The 21,754-nt window shown below is 44.8% G+C and overlaps 2 protein-coding genes across 2 annotated transcripts in view; both read left to right on the top strand.

The window, feature by feature from the left end:
* Positions 1-1,192: 1,192 nt before the first annotated feature.
* Positions 1,193-8,897, top strand: LOC149317003 (tubulin beta-2 chain). The gene is made up of 4 exons (XM_089516646.1): positions 1,193-1,341; positions 3,806-3,919; positions 4,338-4,443; positions 7,619-8,897. The coding sequence occupies exons 1-4, from the start codon at positions 1,285-1,287 to the stop codon at positions 8,677-8,679; spliced, it is 1,338 nt and encodes a 445-aa protein (XP_089372772.1). The 5' UTR covers positions 1,193-1,284; the 3' UTR covers positions 8,680-8,897.
* Positions 8,898-15,985: 7,088 nt separating this feature from the next.
* LOC149317002 (tubulin beta-1 chain) overlaps positions 15,986-21,754 on the top strand; it is an 8,666-nt gene continuing 2,897 nt past the window's right edge. Inside the window, exons 1-3 of the mRNA XM_089516647.1 lie at positions 15,986-16,082; positions 17,846-17,954; positions 21,248-21,358. Coding sequence (XP_089372773.1) covers positions 16,026-16,082; positions 17,846-17,954; positions 21,248-21,358 — 277 coding nt within the window. The 5' untranslated portion in view covers positions 15,986-16,025. The remainder of the gene's footprint in view (positions 16,083-17,845; positions 17,955-21,247; positions 21,359-21,754) is intronic.

Here is a 21,754-nt window from a genome sequence, read left to right as displayed (position 1 = left end):
AACAGAGTTAAACACACACTTACTACTCCAGGGCTGGAGAAGAAGGTGCCCAAAGGCGCATTTGGCCACCACCACCATCATCATCACCATCACCACCATCATCATCCTCAACATCCTCATCTTGAGCAGATGAAAGGGAAGGGAGGCTGACCTAAAGCCTCCTTGTTGGCTGCCCTCCTTCTACCAAGCAGCCCCTTCTCCCGCCGCCCTACTCCGCAGGGCCAGGCGTCCTCCTTTCCCAGGACCTGTCCTCGTTATCCACCTTCTGCCCAAGAGCAATCCCCACCAAAAGTCCTCCCTTTGGAGCAGGACCAAGAAGCAGGCATTTGTGTGTGTCTGTGTGTGTGTGTATTAAGCTTTTGTCTGGCAACGTCCTCCCTTATTCACTGGGCTCCATTTTCGGTGCCTCGTCCTCCTGGGCGGTGGGAGCATCCCTGGTCCCCTGGGCAGCGGGGAAGAAGGGAAGGGAAGGGGAGAGAAGACAGAGACTCAAGGGGGCGGAGGAGCTTTCGAGGAAACAAAAGGTTTGGGGAGGTGAGGAGGAGGAGGAGGAGGAGGAAGGCGCGGCTGGATGCGGAGGAAGCTCTCTTGTGACCATGATGATGATGATGATAGGGATAGGGCTGGGGATGATGATGATGATGATGATGATAGTGGTGGTGATGGCTTTGGGCCCCACAACAAACTCCAACTCCCAGAATTCCATAGCCTTGAGCCAGAAAAAAGTTAAAGCGATGCCAAACCGGGGTTATTTCTCCAGTGTGGATCCAGCCTCACACTCCGACCACTAAGTTCTTCTATTGCTCCTGCTTAATTCTAGTCCTCCTGGCTTTGTTCTTGCCTAAAGAGGTTTTCCCTACAGTGGAGGTGGGCTCAGACAAAGGCAGCCGGTTGGACTTCTGCCTGTGGGGCTGCTTCTCCAGGCACAGGGGCCTGGGCCAGTGGGAAAGAAGGCAACCCAACCCACTGGGGGCAAACAGCTGGCAAAGGGGGGCAGCGGAAGCTAGCCAGCTTGCATCCCCTGCTGCCCCTCTGTTGCAGGGTGGGTCTGGGGGCGGGGCCTCGGCCCCTGTGCTTGCATTACATCACCCAGGGATCCGAAGGAGAAGGGAGGGGCTTCGGTGGGGAAGGGGCGGGGCGCCACACCCCGCCCCTATAAAAGGCAGAGTCAGCCGAAGGGAGCGTTCTCTGCTGCCGGTGGCCGGGGCTAAGAGCAGCAGCCCGAGGCAGACGCGGCTAGAGAGTGGGTGGCAGCCCCGAGGAGGAGGAGGAGAAGCCGGCGCCATGCGTGAGATTGTGCATATCCAGGCCGGGCAGTGTGGGAACCAGATCGGGGCCAAGGTACACCGAAAGAGAGAGGGAGGGAGGGAGGGAGGGCGCGGCCTCTATTGTTGCAAGCTTTGGGTGGAGGGGGTCTTGCGCATCTCTGCAATGGAGGAGGGGCCCTCTCCAGGCAGGAGACCAGCTGTAAAGAAGGAGCCCAGGGTTGTCCCGATGTCTTTTTCTTTTTTCCCTAATAGAAGCAGAAATGTGTGGATTTGTGTACTCTATCTATCTATCGATCTATCGATCGATCGTCTTCCTTGGAAAGCAAACCATAATTGTGTTGTGCCTCCCACCCCCACTGGGTCTTTGTCACCTCTGGAACCTGTTCTTTTGTAACTCGTTCTTTTGTGGAAAGAGTGGGGGAGGGGAGAGGAGAGAGGAGGGCCCTTCACACAACCCTTTATTGCCCCATTGACGCCTCCTTTATTGCCCCATTCAAACCCCATTATTGTCCATTGACACTCCCATTATTGCTCCATCCACACCCCATTACTGCCTCCTTCACATCCCCTTAGTTTCCCCATTCACACCCCATCATTGCCCCTTCACAGGACCCCCTTTCCCACCCCTATAGCCCCGTTCATAATGCCCTATTTACACGACCACCTCTCACCCCCCCCCCACGATTCCCCCTTCACACGACCCCCGCAAAGCTGAGCAAAACCCAGGGGGGGTTCTCTAAAACAGGGGTCCCCACCCCAGGAGAGTTGGGGGGCGTTTCCTTTCGCATTGCAGATCGGAGAGGATTGTCAGCTGGTGCCCTTCGCTGTCTGAACCACCAGACTCAGAATCTGGGGTTTGATTTGGGCAAATGCAAGAGGAGTGGACCACGCCCTTCCTCTTTCACACAGACACAAGAATGGGGAGAGAAGGAGTTCTCCATTGGGTCCGATTCGCTTTCCATCCCTGGGCTGATGGATCTGCTTATTTTTCCTTTACAGCTGCTTATGGTTCCCAGCTGGGACGATCCTGGCAATCACTGCCCTTGCAAAGAACCATTTCTCAAAAGCTAGTTGGCAATCGTAGTATTTTAAGCCGGATCAGGTGGGTTGGGGGCAGATCTAGGCTTTCCCTCTCTCACAGCTGTGGCTAGTGGCAGGGGAGGCAAAACAATTCCCCTTGCTTTGGAAGGATGTGGGGCAAGCTTGCATATAGGAGGTACTCTGGGTGCCTGGGCTTTAATTCTTTAAACATCTGCAACGTTATTCAAAAGAGGGAACTTGACCCTCTCCAGCTGCCCCCACCCAGAAGAGTCACAAACTGGGTGTTTTTCCAAACAATTCCACTGAAATGGGAGCTTTCCTGGCACTGGAACATCCTACTATCCTGTTCTCAAGCAGATAAGGACAAAGGCAAGACTCCCTCCACATCTAAGCTTTGCCATGGGCACTTTTGGTCCAAGGGTGCGTCTGCGCTGTGGAATGAATGCAGTTTGACGCCATTTTAACTGCCATGGCTCCATTCTACAGAGTGCTGGTTATTTTTTGCTTTGTAAGGCTTTGGCAGAGAACACTAAAGACCTTGTAAAACTACAGATCCCAGGATTCCATAGGAGGGAGCCACAGCATTTAAAGGGGTATAAAGCTGCATTATTTCTACAGTGTAAATGCATCCTGGAAGCATGGAACCAAGAATTGGTAGCTTCTTCAGCTTCACCTTATGCAGAGCAACTGCACAGGGGCGAGGCCATGAATGATGGGGGAAACAATTGTATCTGCCTTTTTCTTCTCCATCCATGGGTCTGTACTGAGGTCTGTTCTTTAGTAAGCTCTATCTTCATCATTAAAATGGAGCAAAAAATAAAAATAAATGTATGAGACTGACATTTGAAGCATGGGTGTGTGTGAAATGGCCTCAAAAGCACAAAGGATCTTGTGATACCTTTAAGATGAGTAAGTTATATTTGGCATTTGTTCTGTTGACTGCAGCCCACTTCATCAGATGGCATGAGTCTGAATGGAAGGCATGCATTGCAGTGGGCTGGACTCCACAAAGGCGAATGCCGAATGAGATGGCTTTGTCTTGAAGGTGCCACAAGTCTCTTTGTTGCCTCTGCGCCGACAGATTTAACACAGCTGCTCCCTGGAAATCATTGCAAAAGGGGAAGACATTGCTGAGAACTCTTGTAGCTTCTCTCATTTTCTTCCTTGTGCTAATAAACAAGTGTTAATTTTGAACATTATAAATGGAGACTTTAGAATAAAGCCTGTTGTGTGCTTCTATATTTAAATGGGTCATTTTGTAACTTGTCAGGTGAACCCTCCAGTTCGGTGCAGCTGTTTGCTGCAGAGGGAGGGCAGGGTGGGTCTGTGTTGTTTTGCCTGTTTCGTTCAGGCACTTTTTAAAAGCTGGGACGCCAGTGGCCCTGACCAGAGAATTTTAGACAAGGCGTGTCTGCAGTGGCATGTGTTGGATTGGCCTTCTTGGCATTTCAAGGACAGTTGGCTAATAGCTCTGCATAAAAAAAATCCCATTCCAGTTCTGGGAAGTCATCAGCGATGAGCACGGCATTGACCCCACCGGCAGCTACCATGGAGACAGTGACCTGCAGTTGGAGAGAATCAATGTCTACTACAATGAAGCAACCGGTAACCTACCACCACACACACATACACACATACAAGCCCCTGTGATAATAGACTGCAAAACATCTGCTGGAAAGATATTTACAGGCACCCTATTGTGGGCATAGGGTAATGCTGTGCTTGAAAGATATTTGCAGGCACCCTATTGCGGGCACAGTGGAACAAAAGCGCTGACAAGGCTGCCCCTTTAAAGGCTGGCTTGAAATCCTTGGCCAAGACGTAATGCCTTCTTAAAATTCAAGCCCTTGTTTCATCAGCCTGTCCCTTTTAAATCAGCACCTCCCCCTTATATCTGTCTGGAGAGTTGCTGTGTCTCTCCAGTGAATAGTAATGAGGTTGCCAAGTGTGCGGGAGCTGCCTTGGGCTGAACAAAATCTGCTGATGGCAGGTCTGTGATGCTGGTTTTGTGTCTCTTTTGCAGGTAACAAGTATGTTCCCCGCGCTATCCTTGTTGACTTGGAGCCCGGAACAATGGACTCAGTCAGGTCTGGACCATTCGGCCAGATCTTTAGGCCTGACAACTTTGTCTTTGGTATGTGTTTCAGTGTGGCAACATTGGCTGTTCTGAAAAACAGCCTGTCTAAGCAAGGCTGAAATGCTTAGTGAACTGATCAGTCGTATCTTGGCAACAGAAGAGACCTTCACAAAGAAAATACCCACTGTACTATCATTGGTGAAACATTCTTGCTGAAAGCTAGAGATGTGTGAGGTCAAATTTCCATTTGGCCTTGTAGCACTGAACAAATTATTTCTGGTACATACACAGATTTGTGGGCTGTAAAGGAAATTAGTACACTGTTGCACAAAAACACAAATGGTTTACTGTAACCAGAGTGTTATCAAGTTACTTTCTACAATACCATACCCCAGCTCAGTGATTTTCCCAGCTCAGTGCAGCATGGTTCTCATTAGAGTTACAAAAGTCTCTTTATCTAAGGATGCTTGGATAATTCAGCTGACTAATTCAACTGATTCAGTTTTGTTTCACCTAGCAACAAACATCACACCAAAAAGAGGAAAGCATACAATTAGTGGACCCAGTGATGTTAAAAAACAACAAAAACTCACAACTTCTATTTTAACACAATTTACCTAAGGCACAGCAGTAACATAATGTAATATATCTAGAGGTAGGCATGTTGGCGGCACAGCAAAGTATAGTAAAATAAAGTTATCACTGTTTTGTGGATTTGGTTATGTTACTATAACTTAATATAGTTTGCATGTTTATCCTGCTGATAACCTGGTTAAACCAAGTGGCAGACATGGGTCCTGCAACAAAATGTTGCAGCCTGGAGTGCTCTTGTCCAGGATCATTTTTCAGCCTATCAGACAATTATTCCTTTTCCATCCTTCCCAAACAGGTGACCAGCATTCCATGGCCATTGAACATGCTCAGACTCCATTGGGCTACTTTGAAAGCTCCCCATTTTGAGTTATTTTGGTACTGCTGAAAACTGGGGCTAGCCCAGGACTGCTGACATTTTCTCATATGCATAGAATGCATATGTAAGCATAAGCTGATTCTGCTTAAGACTGATATTGGTATATACAAAGAAATGAGAAGATTGCCTCTTGAATATGTTGCCAGCACTGGGAAACTTCTGCCAACAGAACTGAGATGTCTTGTTGAACAGAGCTCAAATTTTTAAAAATCTGATCTCCTTGGTGAGGCTAATGCCCATCATATTTCTTCCCTAATGATCTAGTTGGAGTTAATGGACATGATTCTTGCTCACTATATGGCAGGGTTGCCAACTTTGCTTGAATTTTTTGCTGCTCAGAATATTTAGCCTCTTCAGAACGGAACACAGCTGTCCAGCCCTTACCATCTGCTCCAGTTCCACTTCTGTAGTTCCCCTGCTTGCTTCTTCCCAGTGAGAAACATTGTTCAGGCATTAAGCTTAAACAGTGTCGATAAGCACACAAGTAGGGGCAGGGGGCTATGTGAACTGACCATGCCCAGTGCTTGCCACATCCTCTTCCCATGCCACCAGCATTCCATGTACTAAGTAGCAAGGTTTAAAAAGGAATGTTGCTTTAACACACTATGCAGTCTGAGTCTCCTAGTCCTGTTCTAGCAGATGCGAGGAGGACTTCTGTTGAACACTTGCTCTGATTGCTTCTCAGCCTTTTGGCTAAGATCAAGTGTGAAAACTTGCCCTCAAAGCATGGTTAAACATCAGCCTTTTGCATCCCAGTGTCCCCCCTCTACATAGGTTTGACTTCAAATCCCATCACCCACTGCCAAAATGGTGGTTGTACCGGCTATAGGTGTTGGTTTTTGTAGTCTCACACTTCTGGAAGGCACCAAATTGGGAAATTTTGCCGTATATTGTGAGTGTCTTTATTAGATAGAATTACCAGGCATTGATCCCTATGTACATTTTTTGGCATTATATAAGCATAAGATGGGCAGATGTTGCTTTTCTGCTTTACATCAGACTTGGTAAATTGCTTCTTAAATTGAATTCATTTCTGTTAGTCATTGTAATGGTTAAAAAGTAATCCATTGTTACTTTTTGAAGCATCATGGTGAGTAACTCATAAAGTTGTTCTTTGTTTTTCTGTTGCTGTTCATTATTAGCTTTTAATATCAAAGTGCCTATGGAATTACTGAAAAGGTAGCTTCTAAAAAATAACTATCAACTGAACTCATTATACCTAAAGGTAACTTTGTTCCTACATGATATATCACTTCTGATTTTTTCCGCTTATATTTTGTTATCTCTCCCTGCAATTTGTTAGAGGTACATATCATAGTTATTTGCAACACACTACCTTCAAAGGTCTGCTTTGCTTATTATGATGAAATGAGAGTTGCAATCTAGAATAATGAGTAAAGGAAGAATTCTTATGCCTCTCTAACAGTGAGATATATAAGCTATGCCAACACCATTAATGGGCGTTATGACAGGGGAGGTGCCAGCCTTCCCTCTTTTTGATGTTTTATTGTGGAAGTAAAACACAGAACCACAACTTACTTACTTTGGCTCTTTCTGTCCTTTTGTAACATGCAAAGACATTCAGAGAACAAGTTTAGATGTGTAGGTTGAAGGACATGAAGAACAGGGGGCGCATACATCTGGTTTCAATACTAGATTGTTCCCTGATACCAACACCTTTGTGTAACCCCTTTATTAAAGGACATCTTTAATAATGGCATACACAGGACCCTTGGTATTTGCTGGGATTTGATTCCAGGAACTCCCATGAATACCAAAATCCATGGATGATTAAGTCCCATTACATACAGTGGCATAGTAAAATGGTGTCACTTATATAAGATGGCAAAATCAAAGTTTGCTTTTTGGAATTTATATTTTAAAAATACTTTCAAGCTGTGGATGGTTGAATCTGTGGATATGGAATCTGTGGATACAGAGGGAAATATTCCGTAGCATTCAATAATATTTTTTTGAAATGTATATAAAAGTAGCAAAGACATTACAGTTCTTGCTGAATATCCTTGTCTGGGTGGCAAATGACCATAACTGAAGATCTGTCTATGCTTGTAGACAGTGTCCCATCAAAACTGCCCTCAGGCCAAACCCACACAACCACTTGAATTCCCATCAAGATTAACTCTTAGGACATTCACCATGTTCTACCTGTCTGAGGTGGCTTCATAAGTTGAGGTGGCTTTATTAAATTGACTGTTGAAAGTATGTACTACTAATTCATCAACCTTTTGCCTTTTCTTCTAGGCCAAAGTGGTGCTGGGAACAACTGGGCCAAGGGCCACTACACAGAGGGGGCTGAGTTAGTGGACTCTGTGCTGGATGTGGTCAGGAAAGAGTCTGAGAGCTGTGACTGCCTGCAGGGCTTCCAGCTCACCCATTCGCTTGGTGGTGGTACAGGATCTGGGATGGGCACCCTTCTCATCAGCAAGATCAGGGAAGAGTATCCCGACAGGATCATGAACACCTTCAGTGTAATGCCGTCGCCCAAGGTGTCGGACACAGTGGTTGAGCCATACAATGCCACCCTCTCTGTCCACCAGCTGGTGGAGAACACAGATGAAACCTACTGTATTGACAATGAGGCGCTGTATGACATCTGTTTCCGCACACTGAAACTCACCACACCGACCTATGGGGACCTGAACCACTTGGTCTCAGCCACCATGAGTGGAGTCACCACTTGCCTCCGGTTCCCCGGCCAACTCAATGCAGACCTTCGCAAGCTGGCGGTCAATATGGTTCCTTTCCCCCGCTTGCATTTCTTCATGCCAGGCTTTGCTCCCCTGACCAGCCGTGGCAGCCAGCAGTACCGGGCCCTGACAGTGCCAGAGCTCACCCAGCAGATGTTTGATTCTAAAAACATGATGGCGGCCTGTGACCCACGCCATGGGCGCTATCTGACGGTGGCGGCCATTTTCCGTGGAAGGATGTCCATGAAGGAAGTAGATGAGCAGATGCTCAACGTCCAGAACAAGAACAGCAGCTACTTTGTGGAATGGATCCCCAACAACGTGAAGACGGCAGTGTGTGACATTCCACCACGAGGCCTCAAAATGTCTGCCACATTCATTGGCAACAGCACTGCCATCCAGGAGCTATTCAAGAGGATCTCTGAGCAGTTCACAGCCATGTTCAGGCGCAAAGCCTTCTTGCACTGGTATACCGGTGAGGGCATGGATGAAATGGAGTTCACAGAAGCCGAGAGCAATATGAATGACCTGGTCTCCGAATACCAGCAATATCAAGATGCTACTGCTGATGAGCAAGGCGAATTTGAAGAGGAAGGCGAGGAGGATGAGGCTTAGGATTGAAGTTGATTTATTTCAATTAGACAAGTGTCTGGGGTGAGGTCTGTTCAGCTGTGCTGGTGCATGCTTTTTCAGTTATATTTGGTGGTTTTTACTGTTGCCTCTGTCAGCAGTTTTGTAACTTCACCCTTTATGTAACAGTAGTTTCAAAATACTTCTGAAAAAGTCTTCTGTCTAAAAATCTTATCTCAAACATAAAAGGCATTTGTGTTTCACCTTGGTGTCTGGACTCTTCTTTTCCCAGAAAGTGACATAGAAGGTGTTGAGTGGTTTATTGGTTGAGTTCTGTGTTTGAAATCCAGTTGGTGACATGCAATAAATAGCTGTCCCCTTGCAATCTTTTGAGTACTACATACCTCACCCATTTAAATAATAGTATCAAATGAAAGGGAAGTTAACAGGCTTTCACCTCTATATTTTTTTCGATTCATTTTTAACTCCCCTTTTGTGGTCGTACCTAACCAAATGTTGGTAATAAATGTGGATTATGGTCCTATTGTTAATCCACCTAGGAAGTGTTTAAAAAACATGCTCTTATGAGATTTACAGTGATCTGGCTGAAAATGTGTTGCATCTAAAGGCTGATTCTGTTGACATTTTGTCTAAGGAAAATAATGTGGTTACTCTGCCTAGCTATAGCTACACCAAAAGATAGCTTTCAAAATAGGCCAAATATCTGGAACCTAAATAGCTAATCTACAGAGTTATTGTTCTCATGTTCACTGCCATGAAGAACAGTTTGTTCAGTACAAACCCCTCCATATCCTAATGTGTACTGAATGATATTAAGTAATAATCATCCTTGTCTTCAAAGTGAGAATGAAGTCCTCAGTTTTAACCTGATGGTTAAGGGAGAGGGAGATGATCAGCATGATCATACGTAAAACAAGAATGGGCCTGTTCTATGCGAACCTTGCCACGAGAAATCAAAAGGTTGCTCTCCACAGTGGTAAGGCAGAAGTGCTCCATCAAATTGTTACGTGTATTTTGAAATCCTGGTGCTGCCTAGGGGTGTGTTTTGCTAGGGTGATACACATAACCTGTCTATTTAATTAAGGAAAAGTCAAGTTTGACTACTTCCCCATCATAAAAAGCACCTTTACATCATGCAGCATTACTGTTACAGATCTGACTAGCAACAAGAAAACTGGGTTAGCTTATTTCTGTGCTGTAGAAGAGGAAAGGCTTGGGTTTTTTCCACGTTCATCCGGCCAAATATTCAGTTTTACAACATGCTCCAATCCTAGTGTTGGAGGGTTTTTTGGTGGAGAAAAAAAAAAGAACTCATTCTTCAGAGAACAAATGAACATTCAGTGTTAATCATATAAAGAAAGGTGTGGGTGGGGTGGCATGATGTATATAGGATGTTTACTGAAGCTGCTGAACATGTAGGTTGGTATTACAAGATACAAGGTGTTAATAACTAGGTATTCTTCTTCCTTTGGCACTATGTGATTACACCTGCCACTGCTTGTTTGGGCGTGGATAGAAAATATGTCCATTCTGCAAATCATAAAAGTAAGTACAGAAATATCTTAGTGTGGAGTAACATCTCAGAGAAGGTATAAGGAAACCTCTTAAAATCAGAGTCAATAAACTTGCCACTTGGTGTGTTTACTTGTTTCTGTTAGTATACTGGGGAAGGCTCTAATCTAAAAGTGCATTTTTTGCAAATCTCTCTGTCCATAATGAAAATTCATCTTGTGCATACTTTGAAGTGGTGGGAAAGAATCATCTTTGTTGCCAGAATTCTCCAAGTTCTTCCAGAACTTGAACTATCTTCACAACCAGCTCTCCCATGATGAAAATGACATGTCACATTTGGGCCATAAAATGCTTTGTGTGGTATTCCTGCAAATAGCTGGACCTAAGGGATTATGAATGTCCAATGTAAATCAAAGAATGCAGATAGACTAATATAGAAAAAGAGTAGGGAGGCTTTCACCCTTCAGATGTGTTTGCCTGTAACTCATACAATCCCATACCATTGGCCATAGTGGGTGGGGCTGGTAGGAAGGACCCAAATACCTTACCCAGGTTGTAGGAAGAGGCCATCTGTGAGGGTATGCAGTTCCCCACTGGGCCTGTGAAGCAAACTGGAAGGAAGAGAAAGAGGATGAGAAATACCAGAAGCAATGGGGGGAGATTTTTTTTAAAGGAGAAAGGTGAAACAGGAAGAGAGAACAGAAGCAAGAAGCAAGAGGAAGTTCAAGAGGTGTAAAGCAAGTCCCACATGGAGAAGGTGGACAGAACAAAAACTGGTAAGGGCAATGCATACAAGGCAAAAGCTTTCTACAACATCAATAGACAGGATGTATACCCACCAGTATCTTACTAACCTGCCACTGCTTTAGCTGACCTCTTCCTGGTTGCTATATCATTTCACACAGTAGGGCCTACTGGATATGTGGTGGACCATAGGGGTAGGTGGGAATAAGGTGGCATAGGGGCAAAAGCATGGTCGCTGATACTTCTTCCACAGTGCCCAAGTAAATAATTCTACCAGCCTATGCTGAGGCTTCATCTCTTGCTTATACAAGAGCAAATCTACATAATATCACAGAACAATGGTGATTGTAATGTATATGGGCCTTCAAGTTGCCTGTCAATATATGGCAACCCCATGGATTTCACTTGGGTTTTCTTAGGCAAGGGATATGCAAAAGAGTTTTGGCAGCTCCTCCTTCTGAACTATAACTGACAGCATCTAGTATTCATTGGCAGTCTCCCATTCAAGTACTAACCAGGTCTGAGCCTGCTTAGCTTGCAAGATCAGAGGAATATGGTGCCTTTGGGGTATTTAGGCTGCAGGTATTTAATGCAAATCTCTAAAGATCTGAAAAGTGCTATGTGTAGTGGCTTTGTTCAATTCCCACTCAGCCATGGAAACCAACTGGCTGGTCTTCCTCAAGTCATACTCTCTCAGGCTTAGAGGAAGACAAAAGCAAACCCCTTCTTAACAAATCTTGCCAAGAAAACCCTGTGATAGGGTCACCTTGGGATCACCATAAGTTAGAAATGATTTGTAGGCCCACAACAGCAAACAACATCATTTTGCAAAGCAACACCGCATAACATGTTTCAGTCTTGTTCTTTAAAATTATTTTTTAGGACTATTGAGTTCTAAACCAACTTTAGTGCTTGTCTGTGCTCCTTTTAATGAGCTCTTAGACTTTAATGATTTGTTAGCCATTTTAAATTGCCTGGAGATGAAATGCTCCTGGGAGGGATCACCCAAAGTCCCTTCTGCCCAAGGGAGTCCACTCTGAAGGTCTGCTTGTACTTCTGTGTCATTCTGTAGTGTTATGTAGGGTTGTACTTTCCCTTGTGTGCTGAAACATCAACAACTAGTAAGTTATGCATGCCTCATTTTACATTGCAGTCATTTTTTAAAAATGGAGAAACTTTATTTTTCTGAAACAAAAGTTTGTTTGGTTTTCTCAAGTTGATCTCTCAACAACAGCCATGTAGTCCCCCAAAATAACTTTTCCATGCTGAGTTGTGTTTAAGTCTCTCTTGTTCAAGAAGAAAGAAACCAGTCACAGCATTATGTTCATCCAGCTACCTGGAAGCTGCACATGGCTAATGAGAGAGAATTCATATTTCTCAGCTATACCAGCAAGGGCAAAAGAATAAGCATGATGTATTTACATGAATACCACAGATCTCAAGATTAAATCTCCACTCAGACACTGAGCTCCCTGTGTGACCTTGGGCCTGCTACCTCTTTCAGCCTACCAAAAAGGACTATTGTGAAAATAGAAGTGCAAGGGCATGGGAGGATGTAAAGTTGTTGGAGAAAAAGGACATCCGTGTAATAAATGTGGACAGAGAAGGTGATGTGATGATAGAAGGAGGGACAGTTGGCTAACATCCTATCCATCAGTCCAGGAAAAGGGATGGGGAAATCTTCCATTTTTGTTTCTTTCCACATTTGGACTTTTTAAATCATAAGTTTATGCTTAAAAATATGAAGAAATCTGCACATTTAGGTAATTTTTTAAAAAATGGACTGAAATTACTTTATTTCCACTGGCCAAATCCAAAGGTACAGCTACTCTTTGTATCTGCCTGCCATCTAGGTATTAAAGATGAGGATTCTCCAAGAAAAAAAATCCTGCTGATTCATTACCATCGTTTTCTTTCTTTCCATTTCTGTTTCTTCTTCTGCAACTTTATTTCCTTCTTCTCTTTTGTATTAGGATTCTGAGGAAGAAGGTGGGTGACCTAATCATAGAATTGTAGAGTTGGAAGACACCACAAGGGCCATCCAGTCCAACCCCCTGCCATGCAGGAACTCTGAGAAAGAGGGATGAAGGAGAGAAAGGGCTGTGTGTGAGAGAGACAGACACCTCACAAAGATGGGAAATGAATTTTGGGCTTTTGAGTTAGCCCAAAAAGCATATTGCTGTTTTGTGGATTTGGAATTTTGTTCTGTTTTGCTCTGTGGCCAACACTGCTTCTCCTGAACGTGTTGAATCTAGTTTTGTCCTTGTATTCTTAAACTGCTTTTAGCTATGAGCTTTAGAAGTGATACTGAATTGCCTTTACCTTTGCATTGTACAGTTGTAATACCAAATTGCTATTTTGAATTTTGTAAGCTACCTTGGGTCCCCTGGAGGAGAAAGGCAGGACATACATTGAAGGGATGGATGGAAGGATGCCATCTGGCACTCTCCATCTTATGTAACTTTGGGGTTCATTGGAATCCTAGAGTTGGAAGAGACCCCAAAGGGCTATCAATTCCAAGCCACTTCTGCCATGCAGAAAGACAGAATCAAAGCCCTCCTTGGGAGAGATGGCTGTCCAGCCTCCGCTTAAGGACAGCCTCCAAAGAAGAAGACTCCATTGTGCTCCATGGAGGCAGCAGCATCTTCAGGGAACCATAGAATCCTAGAGTTGCAAGGGCTCCCCAAGGGCCATACAGTCTCATCTGCTTCTTCTGCCATGCAGGAAGTCACCATGCAAACCCTCGCCAAAGTTGGCCCTCCAACCTATCACCCTCCAAAGGAGACCCCAACGCCCTCCGTGTGTGTGTGTGTGTGTGTGTGTGTGTGTGTGTAAGTTAACCCATAGAATATATATATGTATACACAATACACACACACACACATATATATATTCAAAATATTAAAAAGTAGTATAAATTCCAGCTGGGAACCCTTGGCTTTGCCCTTTTGTATAATAAGGGTTGCCACCCAAGACACACACATGTTTGAAATATTGAAAAGTAGTATAAATTCCAGCTGGGAACCCTTGAGGGCTTTGCCCTTTTGTGTACTAAGGGATGCCATCTGACTCTGGCAATGTTTAACCGAGACACACACATACACAGATATATTTGAAATATTCCAAAGTGGCATAAATCCTATTGTTTTAAAGGAGAGGCACCCCCTTGCCCTTCCCTCTCTTCCTTCCCTCCTGAGTCCTCCATTCCAGACACACCACTCTATTGACAGGAGAGCAAAGGACACAGAGGCAAACACACACACAGGTCATAGATATACAGTCCTCCCTTGGAATTCGTGGGGGATCTGTTCCGGGACCCCCACGAATTCCAAATTTCGGGTATATTCAAGTTTCCTCCCCACTCCCATCCTCTAGCCTCAGGGGAAGGCAAGGGCAAAGTCCTTCTGAAGAAATTTGCCAAGAAACCCCCATGACAGGGTCACCATAAGTCAGTAGTGACTTGAAGGCCCACAACAACAAGAAAGGTATCCAGTTCTGTGGATTTGAGATGTTACTGTACTTCTTGGAGTCTAGTACAAAATCGAGAGGAGTGTGGCCTAGCGTTTGAGTGGGGGACTACCACTCTGGAGACTCAATGCCCAGCTGAGCCATGAGACCCACTGGGTGACCTTGGGCAAGTCACGCCCTCTCAGCCTCAGAGGAAGGCAATGGGAAAAGTCCTCCACAGAAACTTGCTAAGAAACCCTCATGATAGGTTCACCTTAGGATTGCCATACATCAGTAGTGCCTTAAAGGCCCAACACAAGAAAGGTGTGGTTGTTCTGTGGATTTGGGGTGTTATTGTACTTCTCCTGGCCTAATGTCAAATGAAGAGAAGTGCGGCACAGTGGCTTGAGCACTGGACTATGACTCTGGAGACTAGGGTTCAATTCCCAGCTCAGCCATGAGATCCACTGGGTGACCTTGGGCCAGTCACACTCTCTCAGCCTCAGAGGAAAGCAATGGCAACCTCCCTCTGAAGACACTCACTTGGTCATGCCCTTGGGCCAATTACACTCTCTCAGCCTCAGAGGAAAGTAATGGCAACCTCCCTCTGGAGACACTCACTTGGTCATGCCCTTGGGCCAATTACACTCTCTCAGCCTCAGGTGAAGGCAATGGCAACCTCCCTCTGGAGACACTCCCTTGGCCATGCCCTTGGGCCAGTCACACTCTCTCAGCCTCAGAGGAAAGCAATGGCAACCTCCCTCTAGAGACACTCCCTTGGCCATGCCCTTAGGCCAGTCACACTCTCTCAGCCTCAGAGGAAAGCAATGGCAACCTCCCTCTAGAGACACTCCCTTGGCCATGCCCTTGGGCCAGTCACACTCTCTCAGCCTCAGAGGAAAGTAATGGCAACCTCCCTCTGGAGACACTCCCTTGGCCATGCCCTTGGACCAGTCGCACTATCTCAGCCTCAGAGGAAAGCAATGGCAACCTCCCTCTAGAGACACTCCCTTGGCCATGCCCTTGGGCCAGTCACACTCTCTCAGCCTCAGAGGAAAGTAATGGCAACCTCCCTCTGGAGACACTCCCTTGGCCATGCCCTTGGGCCAATTACACTCTCTCAGCCTCAGGTGAAGGCAATGGCAACCCCCTTCTGGAGACACTCCCTTGGCCTGTCCTTGGGTCAGTCACACTCTGTCAGCCTCCGAGGAAAGCAATGGCAACCTCCCTCTAGAGACACTCCCTTGGCCATGCCCTTAGGCCAGTCACACTCTCTCAGCCTCAGGGGAAGGCAATTGGAAAGCTCCTCTGAAGAAACATGCTCAGAAACCTCTACAAGAGGTTCACCTCAGGGTTGCCATACATCAGTAGGGCCTTGAAGGCCCACCACAGGAAAGGTGGGTGTCCTTGGGAAAGTCACACTCTCTCAGCCTCAGGGGAAGGCAAAGTTCAAACCCTTTCTCCACAAACCTTGCCAAGAAAAACCCCAGGATAGGGTCGCCATAATGAGCCAGAGGCTGCAATTATACCACAGGGCTCCGCCTGGTCCTGCAGACACGTGTGCATGTGAAGGAGGCCAGGAGGCGGAGCTGGGCATCTCCCTCCCCTTAGAAAAAGGCGAGAGGAGGAGGAGGAGGAGAAGGCAGTGACTCGGGGAAATCGGAGCCATGCGGGAGATCGTCCACCTCCAAGCCGGCCAGTGCGGGAACCAGATCGGAGCCAAGGTACCTGGAGAGGGGAACATAATAATAATAATAATAATAATAATATAGAAATAAAATAGATATAGAAATAAAAATGCTGGCCTGAGGATGAAAAGCAGGCCAAGGAAGCGTGGGAAGGCGAGGTCAGACATAAGATCTAGATCAGGTGGCCATTTCTTGGGAAACAAAGCTTTTGTGCCAACCTCGCCCTGCTTTTGGGAGGGGGAGTGGATCTGCTCCTGCAGTTGCCTTTCTTCCTTAGAGAACAATAGGGAACCTCCTTTCCTTCCTTTGTTGAGGATCATCGCCCTGACCCACGCCCCTCCCTCCCACCAGCCTCCATTCTCTAGATCCCCCTTTCCCTGGCACTCCCACCGTTTTTTTAGTCCCTGAAAACAATTCGGTTCTCAAGGGAGAGGAGGCTTGCCTCGCCCTTTTGCAGAGGATGGATGCGGGTGGAACACCAGAAGATCCAGAGGGACCAGGCCTCCTTCTTGTCCAGGGACCTACTAAAAGAAATGACAGTACTTGCCCATAGGGAATCATTAGAAAATACTTGCCCATAGCCAGTGGTCCCCCAATGATTCCCTATGGGCAGATATTCCCCAATATTCTCTATGGGCAAGTACTGCCATTTATTTTAGTATCTCCCCGTGTCCAGGATATGAAACTGCAAATGCCAGGAGTTCAGGGTGACCAGGCATCCTCCTTGTCCAGGGCGTGCCCTCCCTTGCCACCTTCTGCCCAGGTGGAATGCCAAAAGTTCCTCCATTTTGATCCTGGTTTTATATTTCTAGGAAGTGCTTTTAGCTGTTCTTTGGCCATATCCTATATTTTCCTGGACTCCCCTACATTTTGCGGTGTCATGTCCTCCTTTGTGGTTATGACACCTGGTCACCCTGGGGATGATCTCAAAGATCCTTGACTCAAGCCCAGATGAGGACGCCATGATTTTGGGCAATGGTGAGATACTCCTCTGTGGCAGGTCTACAGATCCCTCTTGGTGCTGCTTTTTGTAAAGATAAAACACAGCTGTAACATATGCCAGTGTGATGGAGTGGTTTGGACCTCATACTATGGCTCTGGAGACCAGGGTTTGAATCTCTGGTCAGCCATGGAGCCCTCCCTCCCTGGATGACCTTGGCCAAGCCACCCTCTCTCAGCCTCAGAGGAAGTCAAAGGGAAACCTCTTCTGAACGAATCTTGCCAAGAAAACCCAGTCAGTCATAGGTTGTTGCGGTGCACCTTCAAGTCACTTCTGATTTATGGTGACCTTAAGGCGAACGTATCACGGGTTTTTCTTGGCAAGATTTCTTTAGAGGAGGTTTGCCATGGCTTTCCCCTGAGGCTGAGAGGGTGTGACTTACCCAAGGCCACCCAATCGGTTTCATGACCAAGCTGGGAATCGAACCCTGCTCTCCAGAGGCATAATCCAACACACATACCACTACTGCACCTTGGCTCATTGGTTGCCATTAAGTCAGGAATGACTTGAAAGCACACAATAACAAATAGCATAAGATGAGCTTGCCTCCTGCTGGCTTCTCCAACTTTCAGATCAATTATAGTTCCCATGATCTTCAACCCCTAGTAGTAGTAGTAGTTTGACACATCTGGAGGGCACTGGATTAGGCAGGTTTGCACCCTGGGATCTTCAGCAAGGAGGTGGGCATGGCTGTTGGATGCGGATAGGTGTGGCAGCGGTATGTATTGGGTCAGCCTTCTTGGCATTGCTGAAGGCAGATGGCTAATAGCTCTCCAAATGCCTACAAATCTTGTTTCAGTTCTGGGAAGTCATCAGTGATGAGCATGGCATCGATCCAACCGGCAGCTACCACGGAGACAGTGACCTGCAGCTGGAGAGAATCAACGTCTACTACAATGAAGCAGCTGGTAATAAAGGCAATGCTTAACTTTTAGAAATGTTTCTCCCTTTTGGGGTTTTCTTACATTTAATCCTATTCCTGTGATGCAGGAATTAGGCAGAGCCATTCTGCTACAGGGAGGAGTGGGTCAGGAAAGATTGAAAGGCATTTATATGTATATATGTACACATATAAATGACACAGGCAGCATGTGTATGTATACATATACATATTATATAAGACCACACACAGTCAAGGGAAATAATTTAGTGTTAATATGTCAACTCACTTAAGAAAAGAAAATGATGTAGTGAAGTCAACTTAAGTTATATCATGATGTCAAAATGTAACAAATGGATTTTATTAATAGGTAATAAAAATAAATTGAATTTAAAAAAAAGAAAGAAAGATGGAAAGACAGGGGAACTGTCCTGTACAAAGCCTTGCAGGGGTCATTTCAGTCAGGCAGAAGGGAAGGGTACACCCCTTCTCCTGAAGGGTACACCCCTTCTTTACCAATCTGCGATTGCATCCCATGAGAGGAAATTATGTACACCAGCTTCACGGCTGGCATGCACCCCCTATTTCTGGGCTTATATCTGCAGAGGCTATGGATTTTGCTCCAGAGGTAGGAAGGGAAGAATGCCGAAAGCACAGGATCTGGCAGGAGGGTTTGTGAGGTCAGATCTACCCTGCTCCATCCTCGGAGGGAAAGACCTAAAACAGTGGTGGGTAGGTTGTGGCCTGTGGGTTGCATGTGGCTCTTAAACCCAAGTGGTCCTTGAAGCCTCCCTGCCAGTCCCCAAAGTTCTCAGTTTGAAACAAATGATTTTTGGACAATTGGAAATCTTCTCCAATGCCTGAAAACACACCAAAGTACTCCCGATCAATTTCATGTTGCCATTTTGAGAAGAACTGCGGAGGAAAACCCAAGTCTCTGAAGTTTCTGCACAGTCCTTGCTGTTTCTTCATCATTTTGGATGTTGCCAGCATTCTCCTCCAGGGTGACCTCCTGATCTTCAACAGCCCTTCAGTCCAATCACAAACCTCTGTCTGATTTAATTTTCACATTCCAAGCTGACTCCTTGTTGCTCTTCCATTCCAGGGCTCTTTGCTTCCTTCATTTCCTCCTCTAAGAATTCCATTTTCCCTCCTTGATCCTCTTCCAATCCAAATTTCATCCTAAATCTCATTCTATAGTTCTAAAGGTCATTAATCATCCGTTTACGATCCTGTCACATCTCTTGCCATGTTACTAAAACAAAATCCTCTTCCTGGGGTTGTATCTTTGCCTTCTTCTTTTAAATGGGAACTTGGCTTGCAAAGAGTTAATCTTTCTTCCTTCACAGTGACTCCTCCTACACAGAGTAGCAAAGACACAGCTTGGTAATTCAACTCTATTGTTACTATCAGCTTGTTCTCAATGAGAAACCACTTCCAGCCAAGCCAAACCAGACTCATTCTTTTAATCCATTTTTACTTACAATGTATTTACAAAAACCATCAGTATTCTAGCTTTAGGAGTTTACTTCATAATTCCATGTTGAAATGTCCTTTTTTTTATACAGGATTTTATTTTTATTTTTACTCACAAAATTATTACACTTTCTGACTTCAATCCTAAAGCTTCTGTGGTGTCCCCCCCACATTTTGGTTGCTATCGACTGCCATAGTTGGCAAGAAAGAGATGTCCGTCAGCCATTCCTATACCCAAAAGTCTAAGTTTTGAACAGATTTTTCAATGAAATAACTATGTACAATCAGAGTGAATGAGGTAACAGGAAGCTGCTTTAATGGAGTAATAATACTCAAAGTTCAGTTTGAGATTTAGGAGAAATCCCTATTGTGAGTATTAAAATGATTAATTTGTTTTTTTAACTAGTTTTTTAAATTGGGACCACCCTAGTAGGCTTAAAATCTTAATCTACCTACAAAAAACAAAATGAGGTATCATATTGCTCATTAAATCATTTAAGCCCTGCTTTTCTTTCAGAGAAATATAAACATGGTTGCTTCTATATGTTGAAGACTACTTAAGATATATGTAACTGAAAGCAAATGTGTTGAGTGAGCCACCAGTGATGAAATTCAACATGATAAAGTCAACTTTCCTCAACCTGGTGGCTAGATGTGTTCTGGATTATAGCTCCCACCATCCCACGCTATTGGCTACTAGTAGGAGTTGTAGTCCAAAATATCTGAGTGATACCAGGTTGGAAGAAAGCTGCAATAAACTATATTGCATTACCTATTTCAACAATGAATTACCCAATCAAGGTTTGTATGTGGCTGCGTGAAAGTAGATGTATCCTAAAATAAGGTCTAGCTATCTCAAGAAGCAGGTAGAGGTAAATCTCTATGTGGAATGTACCATTTCAGATTGGAGGAAGCTGATTAGTCCACCATACAAAAATGTTCTGCACACATAAGAAAGCCAGGAGCACTTTCACGCTACACAGTTACAGTAATACGATTCCATTTTAAATGCTATGCAAAAGCCATAAGATTTGACCATACAACATCCATAGGATTCCTGGGATCTGCAATTTAGGAAGGGGCATTTAGAATTGTCAGGCAGAAAGCTCCAGTACATCACCAAACTATAGAACCCATGATTTCATAGGATGCAGGCAGTTAAAGTGGGATCATAACACTATAAATGTGTGGTGTGAAAGAGCCCTGAATTACATGGTTCTCCTTTAACTTCCTTACACACCCACCTTCTGCCTAGACCCCATTTTCACCAAGTATGAATTTCATCAGTAACTCACTGTAACCCTTGTGAGTCATCCTTGATCCTGTCAAGTCACATGTGCTTCCATGTTGTCCCATTCCAACTGGTGCTTCAGGTCCTGTATTGAAAGATGATAAATGGATAGAAGACATCTGTGTCCATTTGCCTTCATTTCTAATGGCTGTTTTGGAAGGTTTTTTTTAAAATTTGCTAAGATGTCACATCCTTACCACCAAAGAAGATTGAAAGGAGAAAACCTCTTCACTAGGGATCCAGGAAAATGGCTTTGCTTTTGTGAATATACCTCCATATAAATGCATAGCAGGAGACTATACTACAACTAGGTTGTGGATTGAGGTGCTAGTGTTCTAGGGTATGATTTCAACCTGTTGACTCATTGCTTGGAGAACATAAAGCAGTTTCTGATTAGGATCTGTTTACATAAAATTTAACGTTATTCTCTGTTCCACTAAGTGTTGTTTAATGTTTCCTTTTTGGGTTAATGGTGAAATTGGCATGAACACTATATTTGGCAGGTACTAAATAAGGCTGATGTGTCTGTAAGTTGGTTTCTGTTCTCCCTACAGGAAACAAGTATGTTCCCCGTGCAATCCTTGTTGACTTGGAACCTGGTACAATGGACTCAGTCAGGTCTGGACCTTTTGGGCAGATCTTTAGACCTGACAACTTTGTCTTTGGTATGTAATTTTGCTTCAGTGATTGCAATAATAGATATTGCCTTAAGTGGAATTGTATCTTAAATAGCTCTGGCAGAACAACTGATGCTTGCTTGTTCCAAATGTTTTATCTGCCTGTTTTGTTTTGCTTTTTTGTATGAAATGCAAAAACACAGGGACATCTGGTTATGTAGTAGACACTTAAATTCAACTAACATAAGCAGCATTTGACTAATCGTAGCAATTCAGCTTTGCTTTCCTGTGACCATAACTTTTAATTGTCACTGCAAATGCAAGAAGGAATAGCTGAGCACTGCTGAGCCAACTAGCAGAAATGCAGTGCAGCTATAGGCTGACTAACCATAGGTTATATTATGGGCAGCATTGTTGTTGGACTGTGCTTTCTATCATCCATTA

This window comes from Sceloporus occidentalis, unplaced genomic scaffold (genome assembly GCF_023333645.1).
Source record: "Sceloporus occidentalis isolate IW3139 unplaced genomic scaffold, rSceOcc1.0.p SCAF_3, whole genome shotgun sequence".
Lineage (NCBI taxonomy): Eukaryota > Metazoa > Chordata > Lepidosauria > Squamata > Phrynosomatidae > Sceloporus > Sceloporus occidentalis.
Note: the sequence above shows the minus strand (reverse complement) of the source record. Positions and strands in the feature narration are given on the sequence as shown.